Genomic DNA, 17,394 nt, shown 5'->3' with positions numbered 1-17,394 from the left:
TGCCTGGAGGCCATCTTTCCTGACTGGCCCTTCACGACCCTGGCTTATCATCAGTGAATTGTATGGAGATAGAGGACGCCTCATATTTCTACAGGACAGTAGCTACCAACCTGTAACTCTCTAGCAGCTGCAAAACTCCCAGCATGCCCTCACAGCCTCAGGCCAACAACTGAGGCTTAGGGTTGCCCAAAGGGTCTTCAAACCCGACTATAGACATCTAAAGTACAAGGATTAGGTCTGGACCATCTATAGGATCTATACACATGTTGCGTAGAAGCGAGGCTCTACCCAGGCAGCATTGCCTGCAAGTCTCTCTGTTTTAGCTGGTTCTCCACAAGAAGAACCATTACCCTCCAATACAAGAATGAAGACTCACAAAGAACTCACAATGGTCCAGAATTTTATACTAACATGATAATTGGAAAGTTCTTCCTCAAGTTGTATCGTAATCCCTTCATATTATTGGTCTTAATGGGAGTATCCGATAACTGGTCAAACTGAACCGATATAGAGCGAGGAGAATGTCAATGACTGAGGAAGATTCTTTCAATTCATATAGGATCTGTACCGTAAAGGATTTTGGTAGCAAGAAGAGAGTTGTGTAAAGAAGTTTGGATATGTGGACTACCAGAAGACCTTACACCTATTTATACCTATACTGTGTCAGAGGTCTTAGAGGAGCCCTGTAGGAAAAGCCAAAATTGGGCACTGTTTGTAGTCGATCCAAGCCTTCACAAAGCAGAACTTTTAACCAGGCCTCCATAATTTTGCTCCCTCCCCCCAATTTGCTGTTATTTTAGTGCACCCACTGCAGGTTCCTTCTGTTCCCCACATTGGCCATCAGGGGGAGATTTGGGACACTTCCATACTCATTATGGATCAGGTCCTGGTGGTTTGGCCCGCTTTCATCTAATGTCTATCAAGTGGCAGGCTAAAAGTGGGCAACCATAAGGTAGCTACTACCGTGTGAACCTGTGTGACCCCGTTACTATAAAGTTAGAGGTAATTACTGGTTTGGGATATGGGAAAATCACTTGGAAGATCGCCTTTTGTTATGATGGTAACGGCACAATGTTGGGAATGAAGTTGTTAAATCATGTTGCTTTTGCCAACATTCCTCATATGAATTGAGCATGAAAAAGTAGGGAGGGAAAAGTCCCATCCTCCACCCTAATCAATTCAGTATTATCACTGCCATAAAACAGGTCCTAATAGGTAGGAGGCAAGTAAGATCTTGTGCTGGAGGGAACGTGTGCCCAACGATTCCCCTCACTCAGCAGCATGTCACCTCCAAGGAATGTTCACCCCCTTGTAGACAGATCCACGTCCTCTCAGGAGGATGAGGGTTTTCTTCTTCTCCTTATTTGGGTTGTTTCTTTTTAGGGTGCACGCTATGGTAAAATGTTGGATAAGCGGAAGACTTGGGTCATCAGAAGGTTCTCCAGCTCATCTCTGGTCTCTGAACATACCCTGCATGTTTGGACTATTAGATTTCCTCTTAATTTGGCACTTGGACTAAATATTCTGATGCTAAATTATCAGGAATGCTGAAATAATGTAGAATGCGTTCAGCATGGTGGTATTAACAAAGCCCAGGAAGGCCTGGTTGTGGACATCATCTCCTGGAGTAGGGATCCTGAATAGTGTTCCGAAGAGATAACAGCCGGAGATCTGGACTTGAGACAGGGAATGGCAGTGGTCCAAATGAAATGGAAGATAATAGAGAATAGGGTAGAATTCCTGGGCAGAACATATAGGAAGAGAAGGGTAGGGAAACTGGACAGTCAAAGAAAGACAGGGAACCTAAACAGGCAAGAAGAGAAAGGCAGGGATCTGAGCCATGTAGTAAAAGAAGAGGGATAGGGGGCATGTAGGAAGAGGATAGGTATTCAGGACAGTTAGAAAGTGGACAGGGATCTTGCACATGTAGACAGAGAAGGATAATGATTCTAGGCCAACAGCAGGGACCTAGGACAGGTAGAAAGAAAAGGGCAGGAATCCCGGACAGGTAAGAAAACAAGGACAGAGATTCTAGACTAATATAGAAGAGCAGGGACCCTGGACAGGTAGGAAGAGAAGGGCAGGGAGGAAAAGAAGAACAGATTTTCTAGACCGATAGAGAAGGGAAGGGTTCCTGGACAGTTGGGAAGAGAATAGAGAAGGGCAGGGATTTGAGGACTGGTAGGAAGAGAAGGGCAGGTATTCTAGACAGATTGGGAAAGGCAGGGATCCCGGACAGGTAAGAAAACAAGGACAGGAATTCTGGACTGATAGAAAAGGGCATGGTTTTAGGACAGTTAGAAGAGAAGGGCAGGGATCGTGGACAGGGAGGAAGAGAAGGGCAGGGATCTGGGATAGGTAGGAAGGGAAAAAGATAGAGAAGGGCAGGGATCCTAGGCAGGCAAAGAGAGAAGGTGAGGGGTCCAGGACATGTAGGCAGAGAAGGTTATGGACCCTGAAGATTTGCGGATGAAGGCAGGGGCAGACCAGTATATTATTATTATTATTATTTATTATTTAAGCGCCATTCATTTCATAGCGCTGTACATATGATAAGCGGTGCACATACATAACAGACAATTGTACTAATCATAAACAAGATGAGTTACAAACTGGTACAGAAGGAGAGAGGTATAATATATATGTTTATAGAGTGACAGGTGCAGGGGCGCAGGCTTAACCGCTTGTTGCCTGCAGCGCTCCCCTGTTTCAGACTGTCCCTTGGCTCTCCGCACTGACAGGTTTTGCCTGCAGCCAGTAAGACGAGAGCGACTTCGCAAAACTGTTAAGGAAATTAAACAATGTAAAAAAAATTGACACTGTAACTGTTTTAGTAACTGACAATCAGAGGAGCCGAGAGAAAAAAAAAAATCTGACGATTTCTCTTTAAACTGTTTCCCTTAGGAAATGACATCATCCCGTATAGAGAATCCTAGAAGACGGATGACCCCAAATATGACAAGACCCAGCAGTGGGAAGGCATTGTACTGCGCTCACCGGACTTCCTGTCCTGAAATCCCACTAAACAAATACAGGAGTCTGTCACTTTAAGGCCTCATGCACACGACCGTTGTTGTGTTCCGTTCCGCAAAATGGGGTTCCTTTGTTCCGTGATCCGTTTCCAATTTTGTTTCCGTGTGTCTTCCTTTATTTTTGGAGGACCACCAGACATAAAGGAATGTAAAAAAAAGTCTAAGACAGGTTTGCCATGCAAATGATGCGGACGACAATCTTGTGTGCCTCCGTGTTTTTTAGCGGTCCCATTGACTTGAATGGGTCAGCGAACCGTTTTCCACGGAAATAATAGGACAGGTTATATTTTTTTGACGGACTGGAACCACGGATCACGGACGCGGATGGCAAACGGTGCACTATCCGCATTTTCAACCGCTCCATAGAAATGAATGGGTCCGCACCTGAAACACTAAAATCGGCAGAACAGACGCAGAAGCAAACAACGGTCGTGTGCATGAGGCCTAAGACAGGGATCTCCTGTGGCTCGCAGCAATGGAAAACTACAACTCTCGACATGCATACAACTAAAGCATTATAAGCCCACATTTACTTTCCAAAAAAGGAAACAATAACGAAAGGTGACAAATTTGCACTAAAACTTGTGCTCGCCAAATTTGAAAAGTGATTAAAAAAAAAGGGATTTGGTATTCAAGGAGACAATTTTTGGTCAAATTTATTAAGAAAATTATAGATTTGATTTTCTGACAGTCCCGAATGTATTAATGGGGGTGCTATTGCATTGGTGTCTATGGGATTATTTGCCATGACAATGGTGAAAATAGGTACTGCACGTCACCAAATTAAATTCACGTTTCCAATGGATTTAATGGATATACCCCTAAAATATCTACACCACCTCTATGGTGAGATGGACAAAATACAATACATTATAATAATTTACATCTTTCATGAAAAATTCTACCCCCCCCCCTTTAAGTATCGTATTTCAACCATATATTTACGATTTTTATTTATTTTTTGTCCCCCCCCCCTCCAAACGAATCAGTCACCGGTGGATCTACGCAAAAGGTGGAAATATAAAGTTCTGTAAACAGCGACGAGAAAGAAAAGATATTTGATGTATGAAAGTGCTGAGGGACATTATAAACCCTCGCTACATCAAACACAAGCCACGTATTGTCCGGCTGGGATGAAAAGGCTCCCACGCTTTTGTCCGAACCGCGCCCCTGGCAAAGATCGCCACCTTTCATCTTTGCCCTCTGTTAAAATGAATAATTAGAAATCCTGTCCCTACAGGGAAAACGCGTCAGCTCATTATCCTCATATATAGGAGGACGCAGAGAGGCTGAAGCAACAAAACAAGGCTCAGGATTATCCCCTGTACGGGCGAGGAGATTATAGATATTATACGTGATGACTATAGGCCGCCATAGGAGAAAATACAGGCCGAGTTATGACTGCTGCTCATAGCAACCAATCACAGTGCAGCTTTCAACCATAAAGAGCTGAAAACTAAATGATAGCTGTGTTGTGATTGGTTGCTATGGGCAGCACAATTTTAGACAGTTTCATAAGTCTGCCTCTTTCTTGCTTGCTCATAGCAACCAATGACAGCACAGCTTTCATTTTCTAAGACCTGAATACGAAATAGAATCTGTGTCGTGATTGGTTTTCAGTTTAGACAGTTTCCAGTAGCAACTAATCACAGCACAGCTTTCACTTTCTAAAAGCTGAACACAAAACGAAAATTGTGTTGTGATTGGTTTTCTTTAATGAGTTTCATAAGTCTGCCCATGTCTTGGTTGCCAGTAGCAACCATTCACAGTACAGCTCTCATTTTCTTACGATTGGCTGCTATGCGGAACACAGCTTCCCTTTGAGACAGCTTCATAAGTCTGTCCATGCCCAGAGCAGCCAATCACAACCCAGCTTTCTATTCTTATAGGGCTCTTGAAAAAATGAAAGCTGTGCTATGATTGGCTACAAGTAAAGGGGCAGATTCATGAAACTGCCTAAAGGAAAATCTCCTTGTTGCCCACAGCAACCAATCACAGCACAGCTCTCATTTTTCAAGAGAAGAATAAGAAATGAAAGCTGCACTGTGATTGGTAGCTATGGGCAGTTTTTCTTTTAAAATTTGCTCTGCCATATTGTACCCTACACTTCCCATACAAGTAAGCCGCCATCTTGAATATAGAATAAACATTTCATATGTACATTTTGTCAGCAATGAGAGAGAAATAAAAGTTTGGGGTCCCCCACAGTCAAACAAGGGCCCCTCTCTTGGTCTATTAGGTTGTACCTTTTCTGCCTCTTCCTTCGAGAAGTATAACCATTGACCATTTCCCTTTCTGTTTTTGGCATACTCTTGAATTTTCAGAGAAAATCCTGTCAAATTGGGGATTTTTTTTAAAACCCGCCCATACATGGGAGTTCCTGGGCAGGGCTGGGGTATGAATTTATGTTTTAGGAGTCCTGGCATAATGGGGCCCCAGTCCAAGTTATGCAATAGGGCCCAGAAGTGTAGCTAGGCTCTCAATCACCTTTGCCGTAGATTCCGTTTATTTCCCACCTCTAAATTTGGAAACAACCCCAAAACGGTCACTCTTGGACATCGTTTGCATAAGCCCTGCCTCTTTTTATGTATAGGGGACTGTCCCTCTAAAATTGGCCCAGGTCAGAGTTATAAGGGGTGCAGAGGTAGCAGTTGCACCCAGGCCCGGTGTTTTAGGGGCCATCGGATCCGCTGACCCAGGGCTCTGTGTTTTCAGGGCTCCCTTCCACCAGGCCCTCAGATATACACCTCATGGGGCCCCATGGTTCCTTGGTTAATTATTAGCCTCGTCCCATTATTGGGAAGATCATTGATACTATTCCTTCTGATCCCTGCCGGCTCTGCTACATTGCAGGGGGCCCCTGATGTTACGTAATTTTGTTGTCAAAACATTTCTGGAGTGTTTGCAGTAAAAATGGAAGATACATTCTCCGGGGTAAGAGAGATTGATGAGAGTGTTTACTGCAGGAATGGACGTGTGCGCAGCCGGATGACTGACAGTTCTTATTAGTATTGGGGGGGGATACATCTGGAATCTAATCTGATCCTGATCATGCGCTGGTCTACAGTAACTCCCCCAATAACATTCCCATAAATCTCCGGTGTACGTATGGGGCACTGTCATATAGCAGTATGTGGGCACTGTGATGTGGGCATCATGGCGGGTACAGTTATGGAGCTACTCTGGATGCCATTTTATGGGTACCATAGCCGGTATTATGGGCACTATGGCAGGCATTTTTATAGCGTTACTGATATATTTGCCATTAATATATAGGCACAGATGTCGCTCTTGGTATGGTCACTGCTATATCTGGCGCTATTATTTTGGCGCCATGTCTGGTACTATTAAAAGGCAGCGTAATCTGAGGATTAGGTGGAAACATTCAGGACGGTATTATTTGGGCACTTGATGGCAATATTACTGAGGGTACAATATAGAAATATTATTAGTGCACTGTGGGAGGCATTATATTTTTCCAGGTACTATCATATAGACGGCACATTGGGTGAACGTTGTGGAGGCCGGGAGCGAATCGTACCCTGGCATGGCACAGGTGCTACCGACGCCAAGGATTGCGGGACCTACTTCCATCAGGGTCTCAGCCAGCAGCTATATTACTGGCTCCAACCTCCCCCCTTTCTTCTCCTCCTCCGCCTCCTCCTCCACTTCCACCTCTGAATTATCATCTTGCAGCAGCAGTCAGTCATCAGTCAGTAGCTGGAAGCAGTGTAGCACTACAGTGGGGAAGCGGCAACAGGCAAACAGCACACCATCGCAGAGCTGTGGCAGGGGATGAGGGACCAGACTGAGCTGTGGCTCTCAACACTCAACCTACAACCAGGCATGGTTGTGTCTGATAATGGCCGTAACTTGGTGGTGGCTTTGGAGCTCGGCAAGCTCTTGGTTCAGCGGTTTCTCAAAACCTACCCCAATTTGCCTGAGCTACCGGTGAAGGTGTGCCGCGAGTGTGCCCATTTCCGCAAGTCATCGACAGCTTCCCCTGGTCTGGCAATGCAGTGGAACTCCACTTTCCATATGTTGGCCAGGCTTTGCGAGAAGCAGAGGGCAGTAGTGGAGTACCAGCTGCAACATGGTCGTCGCCTTTCCAGTCAGCGTCCGCTATTCACAAGCGAAAAGTGGGTATGGATGTCTGGCCTCTGTGAGGTTTTACGCAACTTTGAGGAATCAACACAGATGGTGAGCGGCGATAACGCTATTATCAGCGTAACCATCCCACTTCTGTGTCTACTGAAACATTCGCTGCTCACAATTAAGGCGAACGCTTTGCATGTGGAAGAGGTGGAAATGGGGGAAGACATTACACAGGTTAATGATAGCCAGACCACCCTCAGTTCGCCTTCTCAGCGCAAATTGGATGATAAGGAGGAGGAGCAGGAGACGGTTGCCTACGCTACAGAGGGTAGTACCCATGGAAGTTTTATTCCATCTGGGCAGCGTGGATGGGTAGAAGAGAAGGAAGAGGAGATTGAGAGTGAACATCTTTTGTCTGTTGGGACTCTGGCACACATGGCTGACTTTATGTTAGGCTGCCTTTCCCGTGACCCTCGCGTTGTACGCATTTTGGCCAACACCGATTACTGGGTGTTCACCCTTCTCGACCCCCGCTACAAAGAGAACTTCTCATCTCTCATTCTGTGGTGGAGAGGATGAGCAAAATGGTGCAATACCAGAATACCTTGTGGAAAAATTGCTCCAAAAATTTCCAACTGACAACGCTGGCTGCAGAGTACGTAGTTCCTTGGGCAACTGAGGAGGGGAGACGAGGGGAACACACAGCAGTTCCAACAGAGGCAGGGCAACACTCTCCAAGGCCAGTTTTATGACAGCCGCCAGCACCTTCACCCTGATGTGCAGCCTAGTGTCACAAGGAGGCAAAATTTTTAGAAGATGGTGAAGGAGTACATAGAAGACAGTGTCAGCATCCTCAGTGATCCCTCAGTGCCTTACAACTATTGGGTGTTCAAGCTGGACACGTGGCACGAACTGGCGCTCTACGCCTTGGAGGTGCTGGCCCGCCCTGCCACCAGTGTTTTGTCAGAGCGGGTATTTAGTTCTGCTGGGGGCATAATAACTGATAAACGCATCCGCCTGTCAACTGAAAATGCTGACCGGTTGACTCTTATAAAAATGAACAAGGCCTGGATTGACCATGACTTCTCGACATAAAGACACTCTAAATGTGGCTTTTATGGTGTATTGAATACACTGAGGGTCACCAGCAGGCCCTCACCCCTAATGTTTTAGATGGTCAGATCAGCAGCAGGCCCTCACCCCTAATGTTTTAGATGGTCAGATCAGCAGCAGGCCCTCACCCCTAATGTTTTAGAGGGTCAGCTCAGCAGCAGACCCTCACCCCTAATGTTTTAGAGGGTCAGATCAGCAGCAGGCCCTCACCCCTAATGTTTTAGAGGGTCAGCTCAGCAGCAGACCCTCACCCCTAATGTTTTAGAGGGTCAGCTCAGCAGGCCCTTGCTCCAAAAGATTTTGAGGGTCAATAGCAGGCCAACAATCATAATTTTTCAGGGCTGTGTATGATGCCCTCCTTTATGTGTAACAAAGGGTGTTTTGGAGTTCCAGTTCCTTGTAATTTTTGGCAGCCCTTTCCCTTAGTGCATAGACTTTATGAGTGTAGGAGTCCCACTACCCGAACAATTGTACCACAATGTGAATGAGGCCCTCCTTTATGTGATATAGAGGTTGTATCGGATGCCTCTTCCTTGTAATTTTAAGTAAATATACAGGAAAGAATGTTTAAATTTTTCCTCTAAAATCGATTTTATCTTCGGCTTGGTGCGTATTATTGTCAGTCTGTGTCGTACTACTTGGACAACATCGTTCCCAGCAGCGACCTGGGAGTCCAAGATGCATCCAGACATCCCCCCATGCTGTTCCCGAACCATTTCAGTTTCCATCAATTTCTGACCTTTTCCTATGAACCAGACGCCCTCCCCTCTTCAGAGCAGGGGCTGCCTGGTTAAATGCTCGGGTTCTCCCATTGACTTCCATTGTGCTCGGGTGCTCGGTACAGCACCCGAGCATCCCGAGGTGTTCGACCCGAGCACTTTGGTGCTCGACCAACACTAATTATTATATGTTCACTTTGGCAGACATCTTATAGGCACTATTGCACTATTATATCATATTTTGGCTGGCACTGTTATCCAGCAATGTATGGCGCTATTAGTTGTTATTAGTTGCTATTATTATGGTCTTATTATTTGAGCACTGTATGGCACTTTTATTTGAACACTGTACAGAACTATTATTGGTGCCCTGTGATATTATAATGGCAGATTATGGGGCACATTTATTAGGACCGGCGTTTTAGACGCTGCTCATAATAGCCCCTATGTCTGGCGGTGGATCCGCTAGAGTTATCCGCCGGCCTCTTCATAACTTTGGCGGAGCCTCCACCAGTTCTAAACGTAAGACAGCTTCCTAGCAGGTTGGTAATGTGATACAGCAGTGATTATAATAGCTATTTGGAAACTGTATAGCTTTATTATTTAATGGGGCTCCGTATAGGAGTATTAATTGTGCACTCTAGCAGATTGGGCATGTTGGGAGTTGTAGTTTTGGAGGGCCGCAGGTTGGGCATCCCTGTTTTATATGATGGCTGGCACGGTGATCCAGCTATGTGTTATTCTTTGAGCACTGTATGGCAGTATTATTTTAGCCATTATACAGCGCAGCTCCCCGGATAAAGCAGGGGTCTCCTTTCTGCATGCTCATCCTGCAGAAGACAGGTATACTAGAGCTCATTCCTATGGACACGACAATTGACTCCAGATGTCTCACATCATTATTTGGGACCCTTCCCCAGGCCCACGGCTCAGACAATTCCTAAACTGCAACATCCCTCATCCTGTATCCATGACATTCCCCAGAAAACCAGACACCAAGAGGATGACCCCCATACGTCCAGGAAACAACTGTGTCACCCTGTCACCGCCTGCTTGACAACTTGCAGAGCGGTAACCAGGACAGGGGCACGGTTTGGCGGCTTTCATGTTTGTGTTTGCAAATGGTGTTTCAAGTGGAGAAACCTTCAAGCAGTTGTCGCCTTCTGCCATTAAAATCTTCCAACCCTTGTGCTTATCAAAGAGACGACGCGGGGGAGGGGAGGGTGTGCAAACTTTAGACAAACAGTGACAACAGACAAAAGAGGCAGACGGTGAAATCTCCCCATTTCTGTGCACATGGCGTGTTAGGACACAGCCGAGCACATGCATGTGGTGGGGGGTCCTTCATGTCAAACAGCCCCCTGAGGGGTAGGAGGCCACTTTCCATTTTTTTTGCATCCGTTCTTTGCGGTTTTCCATTAAGACCCCCCCCCCACCCCCGCAAAAAGGAAATGTAACAATTTCAATGTAAACATTGCTACAATGAAACGAAATGGGAGCGTTCTAAATTCTACTGACGCGTTTCAGTCACAAAATGATATTCCGCTTGTCACACAATGGCACCGACCGTTCTGATATGGCAAATCCATGGCCGTCCTTTAGGTGGCGTCACGTGCAGGCGGTCAGTGGTCATACTGTTGCATCTCTGTGGGCATTGGTACTATGGTATAGGCATTGTAATGCCACCCGATCGCGGACGCTACATTCTTGTGTGGGCAGCCATTTACCACAGTCTGTTTGCTTACACAAATTAGATCAAAGGCGATAATGAGCACAAGATTACGGACGGAGATGATTATCGCGCCAGACGTTTGCGTAAACCGGAACACGATTCCTTGATGAAAGGAGCGGTGATTGCCTTCATTGACATATAGATTATGTTAAATGGTGTTTTTCCGAAATTTTGACATTGATGATTTTTCCTCAGGACAGGTCATCAATATCAGATCGGCGGAGGTCCGACACCCGGGGACCGCTACCGATCATCTGTTTGAGGAGGCCACGGCGCCGCAGTGGGCGTTTATCAAGCACAGCGCCGTCCATTGCATAGTGGCTGTGCTTAGCATTGCAGTTGAGCCCCATTCACATGAACGCGACCGATGACGTCACTGACCAAGGAAGAGGCCGCGGCGCTAATCAGTGCACTGTGGTGCCTTCAAACAGCTGGTCGGCGGGTGCGCGGTGAGTTGGACCTCCGCTGATCCGATACTGATGAGCTATCCTGAGGACAGGTAATCAGTTTTAAGCCCTCGGACAGCCCCTCTAAATAGAATCCTTTCTCCTAGCTCTAGATTTAATTTTCAAGTTCTCTGCTTGCTGTCAGTGAATGGAAACCCGCAGCTGCTCGGCTTGCTGCAGCTCATCAGCGTGGGGCCTGGGGAGGCGTTTGTGCAGATGCACGGTGTGCGAGCAGGGCTAGGTCTTTATTGTTTGACTGTTTCAATTCACATATAGCAAACAGAGATCTTGCTGTGTTGCCATGCTGATATGATCGATCAGGAACCGGAGGGACGCTCAGAGGGAACCCCGGCCACGGATCAGCATGTGAGAGGATAAATGCTATCAAGTCCCATATTGCAGCCCATCAGGTATGATTTTTCGCAATCGTGAAATAATCTCGAATACGAATATTCGCGAATATGTGACCAATATTCTACCACATATTCGCAAAATATCGCTAATTCGAATATGGGACCTGCCGCTCATCACTACCAGGGTCAAGCTGTCAATGGGGTAGACAGGAGGCGCACTGTGGTCCTGCTGTCCAAGGGCCCATATACACACTGCAGCCAGAGCATGCTGAGAGTTGTAGTTTTAACACCGCTGGAGAATCACAGGCTGCAGGTCACTCAGTCAGGATCAGGACCAACATATTTTTTTTGTTTCTGTGAGGATTATCACTCTCATCATTTCTATTATCATCCCATAGTTAAATATTGGTGGAAAGTAAAGTAGGACAGTGCAGCGGACAAGGGGTTAATAACAGAGAGGGCCGGAGAGATGCAGATTAAAGGGGTTTCCTCTGAGACACTTTTATGTGGGGGCCACCACAGATCACCAGGGGCCAGAAAGCTCTCTGAGTGGAAAAGAAAACTCCTTTAACTATTTAAGATAACGGTAGGCGGAAATTCGGCAGACATGAGAGATCTACCGGTGGAACTACAAGTCTCATCATGCCCTGTCACCTGTGTAGGGTGAGACAGCAGCGACATGACAAATGCCAAGAATTCACAGTAATAGAAGTGCGGAGCCCCTGGGGAAACCCTATTTGTAGCGTCATACTGACAATACTGTAAGCTGGTGTAGTACAGCTGAGTTTGTCAGATACTGGAGAGATCAGCTTGTCACATGCAGCAGAGCTCAGTTTGCGCGATGCTGCAGAGCTAGATGTGTCATATTTAAGACGGTCATATGCAGTAGGGCGATGATTGTCGGACACAACAGCACTTTATTTATCAGATGCAGCAGAGCTCAGTTTGTCAGATACATTAGAGATCAGTAAGATATAGCAGAGCTCAGTTTGTCAGATACATTAGAGATCAGTAAAATATAGCAGAGCTCAGTTTGTCATAACTAAGGCCATCATATACAGAAGGGCTATGATTATTGGACACAACAGCACTTCATTTGTCAGATGCAGCAGAGCTCAGTTTGCCTGATAACACATTTGCCAGAGCTTAATATTTCAGATGCAGCAGAGCTACGTTTGTCAGACACAAAAAAAATTAGGTTTACAGGACGCAACTGAGCAAAGAAGCCATCAAACCGAACTGGTTTAAATACAGCAGAGCTAAGTTTGTCAGATAGAGCAGAGCCAAACATGATCCTTTGATGCCACAAAGCCTGAGTTTGTCAGATGCAGCAGAGCTATGTGTGTTATTTGCTACAACTCATGCTGCTTCCGCAATATGTGATTTTCCATAGGACGGCAGGTCACACGTCTACGTTCTATCAGCCGCACGACAAATTTAGCTCTGCTACATCTGCTCAGAGACATATATGTTCAGAGTTAGAGTATGTCCATGCAGAACTTCTCTATTGACTTCAATGGGGAATCTGCATATTAAACTATACAGCGTCTCTTTTTTCCGCTCGCGGTTTTAAAAACCGCACAATGGAAAAAAGAAGCGTCCTGTCCGAATGAAAATCCACGCCAAATCAGCATCGAAAAACCATGTTAAAAACGCGTCAGGAAAAAAAGCGCTGAATAGAAAATAGTCCATGTGAACATTACCCTTACAGTCGCCCAGTTAATCCTTACCTTCAAAGTCGGAGAGGATCCCCTCCAAGTGGTCGTTGACCGAGAGGTGAGACATCCTCTGGGTAGGAATAAGCCCCCTTTACAGTGAGACTCAAACGCTGGGGCCAAATGAGGCGACGTCCCACATGTGCCGGGTCCAGATGTGAGGGCGGTGGGGGGAGCGGATGGTACCCCCCTGTGTAATGCTGCTCCCCTACTACTGCCGAGCCCTGCACTGAGCCCTCTGCTCTGGAGGCTCTGGAGGTAGAGCCAGCAATCCCCTCCTACAGATGATGAGGATCAGTTACACCCCCCCCCCCCCCCTCACATACCTTGTAGGAATCCCCATTCTCTCTCTGCAGCTTATTTGATCAGCACATCTGGAAGTTGGGAGGGGGAGAGGGGGGGGGGTCCAGCCAAATCCTGGGTCTCCTTGTTTAACTCTTCTCCTGCTGAGTGACATAAATGCAAAAACTTGACCATTGGCCCCCCGGTTTAATCTCTGCGGATTGTAAGCTCCTGGGATCAAGAACAACCTAAACCAAGTCCCAAGTCTTACAGAAACACCACCAAAAAAAAAACCCCAAGTCTGTGTTTATATTCTGCACCATTTTCAAGATCTCTGCTTGCTGCCTGCGAATGGGAACAGCCTTCTTGATATTCGGAGGTTAAAAGGGGTATTCTGGGATTTTTATATCCTCAGGATAGGTCATCAAGATGAGATTGGTGGGGGTCAAGCTCCCAGCACCTCCGCCGACCGGCTGTTCGAGAAAGCCTTGGCGCAGGTGACCGAGCACAGCGCCGTCCATTTGACGTGGCCCTGCTTGGTATTGCAGCTCAGCCCATTCACTTGACGTGACATTGCAGCACCGCGGCCTCCGCAGGCAGCCGATTGGTTGGGGGTCCCGGGAGTCAGACCCTAGCATATCCGATATTGATGACGAATCCCAGAAAACCCCTTGAAATACCATGACAGACCTAATACGTCTCACAGCTGTGGGGTAGATACAATTGTATCCGGTCTAGACAATCCTCTGGATACGTTTTACGATACATTGTATCAAGAAGGAGAGAGAGATTTGTGCTGCTGATGTGTTTCGCCCCCCGAGGCCTGAACAGATTGGATACAATTGTACGCGGCCCCCAATGCACGGGCAACATCCATGCGGCGGCCGGGACGGAGCGATAGACCCTTTCAGCTTGAATGAGTCTGTGGTCCGTCCGCACTGTAAAAAAAATAGAACATGTTCTATCTTTTTGCGGACAGAATCCGTAGTGCTTCCGTGGGGTTCCCTGCCTCTGTTCCGCACCGCAGATTACGGACCCATTCAAGTGGCAATACGGGCCGTGTGCATGAGGCCTAAGGGATATGAACAAGCCCCATGGGGAGCGGATGACTGTAGGACAGGAGGATACACTGTATTGCGCCCTGTTATCAGCCATGTCAGGCCGGGGAGAGGATGACCGTAGTGTTCTTCAATGGGGTGAGTTATGGGGTGTCACTACTTTATACCAATACCAGTCCCTCTCCCCTATATATACTCCGCTGTACATTATATCATAAGATCCTACATAAGATCCTACAAAGGTCAGGTAACGGTGAGCGGCGCGGCGAGGGTGGGCGGTGGCGGCGGGCGCTCACCCTCGTTCCCATGTAGGGTATATTTAAGGATAATTTCAGGTTCTGCTCTTGGCTCAGATGAGAAAGTTATAAAGTAAAGATCAAAGGAAATTTACGAGAAGATCGCTGTCTGCACCGCAACGCTCATCAGCGCCGAGTCAGCTACATGGGCGAGCGGGGTGACGAGAACAGACATGGCGGGAAGAAAACGGTTGCTGGGAATATATGGAGTGATACAAGAGATGTCACCACATGGGCGGAGACCTGACAACCCCAGGATGACATCACAACTAATGACCTGCCAGGAGAGTAGCCAATCAGGTTACGGCATTGGCGAGACGGCAGCGTGCCCTGACCTAATACTCCTCACAGCTGAGGGTTTGTTGCAATGTACCCTTTCCAAACACTCCTCTGAGCTATACAGCCTGCAGTCCAGACTGACACGTTTTTACCTGCGCCGATACACTGTAACAAACGATCAGGACGCGGTTGCGTCGCTGATGTGTTTATCTCACTGCATAGATTGCGTACAATTGTATCAGGTCGCGGTGAAGGTTTTAGGGAATTTTCTCATTCACTAACAGCAAGCAGGGATCTTGACACACAAAGTATATTAGAGAGTTTTGTTTATATAAAACTGGGTGAACTCTTTAATAATACCGCCAAACAATACCCATATAATACCTTCATACCGTGTCAGAAGCAATACTGTCATACAAAGCGAAGACCTGCAGGCTGATATTGTGGACTGGGGAAAGACCCTATAATATGGAGGCCATGGGGCAAATGCTGCAATCTACCCCTCCTAATCCCTCCCTGCCCCCGTCCCGCTGATCACTGATGGCATGGCCTGCTGGGCGATAAGGATCTGGCCCATTTGCTGCCAGGGGAGGCAGTCATGATAAAGCCCAGGGTTATGACATATGATATGAGGCGCCTTCCCCCAGCTGTGTCCTGTGTGTCCCGGGGAGGGGGCAGGGGAGGACAGACATTGGCACAGAGGTGTGAATGAGGCATGGGGAGGACAGGGAGGGGGCGCTACATCTGTTAGCACCACCATGCTAATGCTGAGGAGGGAGGGGGGTCTGCGGTGTATATATAACTGCAGGGCTGAGATACACGGTCAAAGTCACACACAACAAGGAGGACGGGGAGGTTTAGGCCCCATTCACACGTCCGCAATTTCGTTCCCGAAAAAAATAGAACATGTCCTATTCTTGTCTGCAGTTGCGGACAAGAACAGGCATATTCTATTAGTGCCGGCGGTGTGCGGTCCGCAAAACCCATACGGATGTGTGAATGGACCCTTATAAGGGAATCCATGATGAGAAAAGTAGTGCTCTGACTGTATCGTGCATGATAAGCTTAGATACACTGGCTCAGCACACAGTACCACACATGGTAAGATTAGATACACAGCTCAGCACACAGTACCGCACATTATAAGATTAGATACACAGCTCAGCGGACAGTACCGCACATAATAGGATTAGATACACTGGCTCAGCAGACAGTATCACACAGGAGAGGATTAGATACACAGCTCAGCACACAGTACCGCACATTATAAGATTAGATACACAGCTCAGCACACAGTACCGCACATAATAGGATTAGATACACTGGCTCAGCAGACAGTACCGCACATAATAGGATTAGATACACTGGCTCAGTAGACAGTATCACACATAATAAGCTTAGATACACTGGCTCAGCAGACAGTATCACACAGGATAGGATTAGATACACAGCTCAGCATACAGTATCACACATGATAGGATTAGATACACAGCTCAGCAGACAGTATCACACAGGATAGGATTAGATACACAGCTCAGCAGACAGTATCACACAGGATAGGATTAGATACACAGCTCAGCAGACTGTATCACACATGATAGGATTAGATACACAGCTCAGCAGACAGTATCACACAGGATAGGATTAGATACACAGCTCAGCAGACAGTATCACACAGGATAGGATTAGATACACAGCTCAGCAGACAGTATCACACAGGATAGGATTAGATACACAGCTCAGCAGACAGTATCACACAGGATAGGATTAGATACACAGCTCAGCAGACAGTATCACACAGGATAGGATTAGATACACAGCTCAGCAGACAGTATCACACAGGATAGGATTAGATACACAGCTCAGCAGGCAGTATCACACAGGATAGGATTAGATACACAGCTCAGCAGACAGTATCACACAGGATAGGATTAGATACACAGCTCAGCAGACAGTATCACACAGGAGAGGATTAGATACACAGCTCAGCAGGCAGTATCACACAGGATAGGATTAGATACACAGCTCAGCAGACAGTATCACACAGGATAGAATTAGATACACAGCTCCGCAGACAGTATCACACAGGATAGGATTAGATACACAGCTCAGCAGACAGTATCACTCATAATAAGCTTAGATACACGGCTCAGCATAAAGTACCGCACATGATAGGATTAGATACACAGCTCCGCAGACAGTATCACACATAATAGGATTAGATACATAGCTCAGCAGACAGTATCACACATAATAGGATTAGATACACAGCTC

General features: G+C 46.8%; 1 protein-coding gene across 1 annotated transcript in view; it reads right to left on the bottom strand.

The window, feature by feature from the left end:
• SEPTIN12 (septin 12) overlaps positions 1-13,459 on the bottom strand; it is a 72,169-nt gene extending 58,710 nt beyond the window's left edge. The window contains exon 1 of the mRNA XM_044303783.1: positions 13,221-13,459. Within this exon, the coding sequence (XP_044159718.1) occupies positions 13,221-13,275 (55 nt within the window). The 5' untranslated portion in view covers positions 13,276-13,459. The remainder of the gene's footprint in view (positions 1-13,220) is intronic.
• Between the last annotated feature and the right edge of the window lie 3,935 nt (positions 13,460-17,394).

This window comes from Bufo gargarizans, chromosome 8 (assembly GCF_014858855.1).
Source record: "Bufo gargarizans isolate SCDJY-AF-19 chromosome 8, ASM1485885v1, whole genome shotgun sequence".
NCBI lineage: Eukaryota > Metazoa > Chordata > Amphibia > Anura > Bufonidae > Bufo > Bufo gargarizans.
The sequence above is the reverse complement of the archived record's forward strand: the minus strand, read 5'-3'. Positions and strand labels throughout refer to the sequence as shown.